At 42.2% G+C, this 6,000-nt stretch overlaps 1 protein-coding gene across 1 annotated transcript in view; it reads right to left on the bottom strand.

Moving 5' to 3' along the window:
• Positions 1 to 343: 343 nt before the first annotated feature.
• Positions 344 to 6,000, bottom strand: part of LOC309439395 (uncharacterized protein) — a 62,308-nt gene continuing 56,651 nt past the window's right edge. The window contains exon 3 of the mRNA XM_082051929.1: positions 344 to 426. Coding sequence (XP_081908055.1) covers positions 364 to 426 — 63 coding nt within the window. The 3' untranslated portion in view covers positions 344 to 363. The remainder of the gene's footprint in view (positions 427 to 6,000) is intronic.

The raw sequence follows: 6,000 nt of genomic DNA, 5'->3' as shown, positions 1-6,000 counted from the left end.
CTCAGTGGTAACTGTAGTAGCGCTGGAACCAGACACTGTAGTAAAATATCTTCAGCCTGTTTCCTTTCTCCCTGTTAGTTCTGTGACACAGCTGTGGGGTTTGTCACTTGCAGGTATTGGAGCCATGAATCTGCTGTCAGGGGGGTGGATTTGATGCTTTACAGGCTGCTAGGTATATCCCAGATGCATTTTTCCTTCTTTAGCTCTTCCTTAATGCTTTTTTAACTAAAGTTATGTTTCCATATTAAAAAAGAAAAAAAAAAAGTATAAAAAAGAGTGAAATTTAAACAAATAAAATAAACCTTGACACTCGGAGTTTATCATTCAGGGGATTCCCCACACAAGCAGATACTCAGCACTGCTCTATGGCACATGTGCATGTCTGGGACTTCTACCTTCCTGGAGACTGGTATGCAACATCTTCACCTGGAAAGCATAAAATTTTATTAATCAAAACCTTGCAAGAACATCCATTCCTGACCTGGTAGCAGAGGAATAAAACTAGGCAGTATTATAATGCATTTTTTTTTTTTCTTAATGAAGCATTGGGATAATAAAAAATATGTAGGCTTCTCTATTTGCTTCAATTTTTAATAAACATTCAGCATTGCTTTTATTTTTCATTTCACTCAAATTTTAAGAGTTACTGCTGTGATGTGAATTTTTTATTGCTGATATTGTATATGTTGTCGTCTTCAGGACACAGAATTCCATAAGAAAAAACTCTTTTGAACGTGGATTCTGGCTGGCTGAGTTCCGACAGGTACTTAGAGCTGGCAGACAGGTACTTGGACTGCTGGACTCCATGTTTTCGTTGGGCTTCCTCTGAGGTCTGGACACCCGTGAACCATCCACCTTCTCCTTGGCTGCGCAGTCCTGACCGGGTAAAGCTGCAGCTCAGCATCCTCAGAGGTGAGTGTGTGTGCCTGAGTGTGCCTCGGCAAAGGGGGCACCAAGGAGATCCCAAGGAGCCTGTTCAGTGCCTTGCTGTGACACAGGCAGTTTTCACCCAGTTTTCCAACATGGTACAAATGTAAGCCAAGCAAAGTCACATTTTGGAGTAAACGTGACCTCACAGAATCACAGAATGTTAGGGATTGGAAGGGACCTCGAAAGATCATCCAGTCCAATCCCCCTGCCAGAGCAGGAACACCTAGATGAGGTTACACAGGAATGTGTCCAGGTGGGTTTTGAATGTCTCCACAGTTACTAGCAACACAGAACTCTAAGATAACCAGAGAAGGCATGGAAGGAAAGCTAGAGAACAATAATACCTAAAAGCCTTTAAAAAAATATCTCCCAAGAGCTGGGGCTAGATGGCAAGTCCCAATTTCCCCTTAAATTATAAAGTGTTGGATGCAAAGAGAGTTAAGAACGCTGTCTGTTATGTCGGAAGGAAGCATTTTCTTAAGAGAAATCTATTATTTTTCATTCCCATTTGTACTGGGCTGTGGCCTGAATCCAAGTCAGGGACCAGTTCACAGAAGGGAATTAGAAAGAACAGCCAATAACTGAGCAACAGATTAATTCTCCCGGCCCTGTGAGTGTGCCGCCAGTTATAGCTGGGTGAAAACCACCCGCACACTGAAAGGACCTTGAGGCATGCAAGCTAGTGGAGATATCAGGCCCATGGGAATCAAATACAATAAATCAGAAGTTGTTGTTATTATTAAACAAGACTTAGAATTATATTGAGCCCAATCACAGCAGGGACCAGGGCTGTGGTGAGATGGCAGTGGTCAAGGCAGCTGTGTGCCCTCTGAAAGTGTTTTAGTTCAACCGTGCTATTTCTGCAGGATGCTTAAAGGCCAGTAAGACCAGTGAAGCCAGTAGAGATAAACAGAAAAACAAGCCTTGCTAGCTCAGAATCAGGACAGTCTCTGCAACTGTCCATTTATGGTTTTATGTTTATAGACCCACATCAGACAAAGCACTGAGGTCCCTAATTCTGATTTTAGGCTCCTAATTTATGCCTACTTCCTGAAAACTACAGTTCTAAATGTTCCGTTAATTTTGACTGATGGTGACCAAAATTGCTCAAAAAAAAAAAAAAAAAATCTGGTTTATTTTATTTTCCACATGGAAAATTAGCTTTGGCTAACAATCCTAGTATTCTTTTTTTTTTTCTTTTTCTTTTTTTCCCTGAAACTTGGTTGCCTTTGATGGAAGATTTTGTTCCTGCATCAAGACATTCTCACCCAAAACCCAAGTATCCCACATTCTGCCGTCGTGAACAAAAGCAAAGCTGAGCATGGCAGCTCCCGACCCCCACACCCACACTACCCACAACCATGAGGGGAGGCTGGAGAAGAGGTCTCAGGGTTGGCTGTTCCCCTAACAGACTTCACTTCGCATTTCCTATCTTCACATGTGGCCAATTCCCAAATGGTCAAAGGGGTCACACAACGGAAACTGAGTACTAAAATAAGTTTCCCGTCTAACATAGCTCTGCACCTTGTGAAAACGCATTCCACAGATAAGCTAGTCACAGCAAAGAGGACGACGTCTTGTTAAATGTTTTAAAAGCTTCCCAGTGGGTAACTGTCCATAACTCTAATTAATTATTCCCTGTATTGGCATCATCTACTGCTGATTTTTGTCTGCAAAACCTTTCAGAAAATCTCGTGGGGCAGGAGCATCATGTGTAAGTTATTTTTAAATAGGAGATGTGCCTGGGCTGGTCCCAGCTGAGGGCTTTCTCAGCAGTGGCCTAGACAGACAGAGGGGCTGCTGGGAGGGGGCAGTGAGCAGGCAGGTAACCCCAAAGTGCAGTTCACCACAGGTAATTGCAAAGAAAGGTGTCGGCTTCTCCACAGGGAGATAGACTTTCACTCCCTTTGGTCCATGTGTGACTTCCAAGGAGCAAAGGAATAAATAATGCACCCAGTGGAAGATACCTTCTGAGATACCCTCATCAGCTGTAACCACACGTGCTTGGTGTCCTTGGAGCTGCTGGGACTGGCCAGGCCTGTCCCACTGCTGGGCATGACTTGAAACAGAGCAGAAATGAGCTAAAGGGCAGATCCTCCCAGACCATCCCCCCGGCCCTGCGGTCCATCCCCTGTACTCTGGCACATTGACTCTACACCTGCCAACGCTCTCCATCTGCATCTTTATCTCCACTCAACTTTCATACCAAAATTCCCTTCCTATATCCAAATCTGCCTGCCCTCTGCTGCCTTAGCTAGGACCCTTCTCTCCTGGCCATTTCTGAGAAAAACAGATATAATTTTTCTTCATTTCAGCTGCAGACACAAGAAAAAAAGTTAAAGTCTCCACTTGCCATGGGGATATTCAGTGTTGCAGTTGGCAAGTTTAAATTTTTTTTAATTTTTAATTGATGCTTGATATTCTGCCTAGTTGTTATATTTAGAAGCCAGTTAGCAACCATGAGAGAGGAGAATATTCAACCTGCTTGAACAAAAAAGCTATTAGCTTTACAGCTCTGACATAAATGGGTAACATTTGGGGACTAAATGACCTCCTGTAGTTACTAAAATTAATTTCCTTTTTGTTCTTTTCTCTCTTGGTTTCCCTCTCCACATTTATTTCCTTCTATATATTCCTCTTAATTATCCCTCTCATTTTTTTTTTTTCTAAAATGTTTTTTCTGAAGCTTAAAACAGAAGTCAGCGACTTGCAAGTATTTTCCATTGTAAAGGTCACACAGTTGTCAACCGCTCCTTTAAAAAGAGACAACTTGTGTTCACCTGACAGGGCAGCAGCAGGTGACAGATAAGAGCAGGTACAGCTGGAGCCTGGGCACCCTCCCCGCTGGGCTGCGTACTCCCGTCAGTGATCCAAGCTCCCACTCACAGAAATCACCTTTTAAAATCTATTTATCAGCATGCAATGCCTGTAACTCTTCAAAGATTCAAAGACAGTAAGAACACCATTTTTACCAGAACAAAAAAGCCATGCTGGGTAGATCAAGGAATCAGTTCATCAGTCCCATTCACAAGTAATGGGGTTAATATTAAGAGCGGAGGCTTCAGGGACACTTTATGGTAAACTCCTCCTCTGTCTTTCTGGCTTAAAGAATATTTAATTCAAAATGGAACTAGTCCTACAGGAGAGACTTAATAGCTTGGTACATTGAATATTCACCTGAGATACATATATCTTGGGTTTTACTTCCTTCCCTGGACAAGGAAAAGCCCATGTATCTGAATGTCTTAAAGCCAGAATTTCAGTCTGGACCTCTTCTGCCCCAAAAGAGGACTGCAATCACTAACAGAGCTTTTTACAAGGGCTTCACGACCTCTGCAAAACAAGCAAAGCAAAAATCCCCAGGCTGTTCTGTACTCCATTAGTCTTTGGTAGTCAGCAGATGAGGGGAATTGTAGAAAGAGGATATAAAGTTATATCTAACAATTCTTTTACAAACTCATAATTTTACTGTTATAGCTACAAACATTTAATGAAAAGCATTGGCAATTCCTGCCAGCTCCCAGAGGTGTCTGCAGTCAGGCACCAGCAGCAGCTGGAGCCAGTAAGTGTTTCACAGGCCATTTTTGGATGCCCTGTGCCTCAGTGTTCATCCATGGGCTGTGACTCTGGACCAGCCTGCCTGCCCATCACAGCTTGCTACCCTGATGTGTTTCCCCAAAAGTGTTTGAAAGGTGCAAGTCTCATTCTGTAACAGACCAAAGCCAAGCATCAAAGAAAATAAAAAATACTGACAAAGAGTAACGTTCTCTGCTGCACAATTGCTGCTGTAATACCCTCTGTTACATAGCAATGCTGAATTTCATTTGGGAAGGTCTAAAAATATTGATAAGTGAAAATATAAAATGAACAGAGAAAGCTATAAAAGAAATCATCGAACAAAACAGAGCCATAAGGAATCAATCACTATTATTCTTTCTATAATTAGGATCACAGTAATAAGCAATTATGAAGTACTGGAGCCATCAAATAAACCAGGAAAATTCGTGAGGTGCAATTTTACTGATACCCTTAATTTCCTTGTAACTTTTCTATATTAATGTCAAAAACAAGGGATGAAAAATGCTTAGTGATTTTGAATACAAAGCTGAAATCTTTTCCCTCCAGCTTGCAGGAGAAAAAGTGAGATAGACTGATCTCTGCTCAACTGTGAAATGTTAATATCTGTATGTAAATACCTGTGTGGCCAAAGCTGCAGACCCTGCCAGGCCAAACCTACCAAGAGCTTGACTTTCTACAATTAGCAACTGTACACAAGGCCTGGAAGAACAAGAACACTTGTGCTTCGCCACCCACTACAGGCTGCTTCTGCGCATTTGCCTTATTCTGGGCTTTTAAGACGACCAGTACAGACCACTAGAACAACTTTTAGCTGGCCGGTCTGGAGTGATAAATAGTCAGTTGTGAATTATCAGTGTCAAAAGTCTGCGGCTGGTTTTTGGGCTAAAACTCTCTCCTCTGAGATGCCTCAAAATGCTACTAATTAAAACATTGTTATAAATCCAGAGTGTTTCACAAGAAGCAGAAAAAAAAAATAGAGCATGTGAGTAGTGTGCTTGTGTTATTTCAAACACCTTTTAAAAATCATTTTAAAATCTCAGTGTAGCATAAGACCTAAAATCTGCAACGGGGGGCTTGTGGCCTACAGAAAAGAGATAAAACCCCTCTGCATAAACAACATCCAGGATAAATCCAGGTATTTTCACAAGGGAGCTGGGGTTCACATCTCCCAGCACATTTTTGTTCAGCTGAGGTTTCTCACAGACATAAGCTCCACTGCAACTGGCTTTGAAGTCCTGTGCACACCTGCGGAGATTACAAAGAAGGGAAGGCAGGTCCCTCCACACCCAAACTGTAAATTAACAATGCAACATGTCAGCTTAAGATATGCCCTCCAGCAGCCTGTTTTGCAGTCAGACCAATGGCTGACAGTCTCCTGACACACTTAACCCTTTCCCTGGAATTCACACCCAGCTTCCAGCCTCCCCAAAGAAGAAACAAACTTATAGAAGTGACCCTGTGATTTTTTTTTTTCAAGTAATGTATCAGTTC

The sequence above is a fragment of the Streptopelia decaocto genome, assembly GCF_964273445.1.
Source record: "Streptopelia decaocto genome assembly, chromosome: 4".
NCBI classification, from domain to species: domain Eukaryota; kingdom Metazoa; phylum Chordata; class Aves; order Columbiformes; family Columbidae; genus Streptopelia; species Streptopelia decaocto.
Note: the sequence above shows the minus strand (reverse complement) of the source record. Positions and strands in the feature narration are given on the sequence as shown.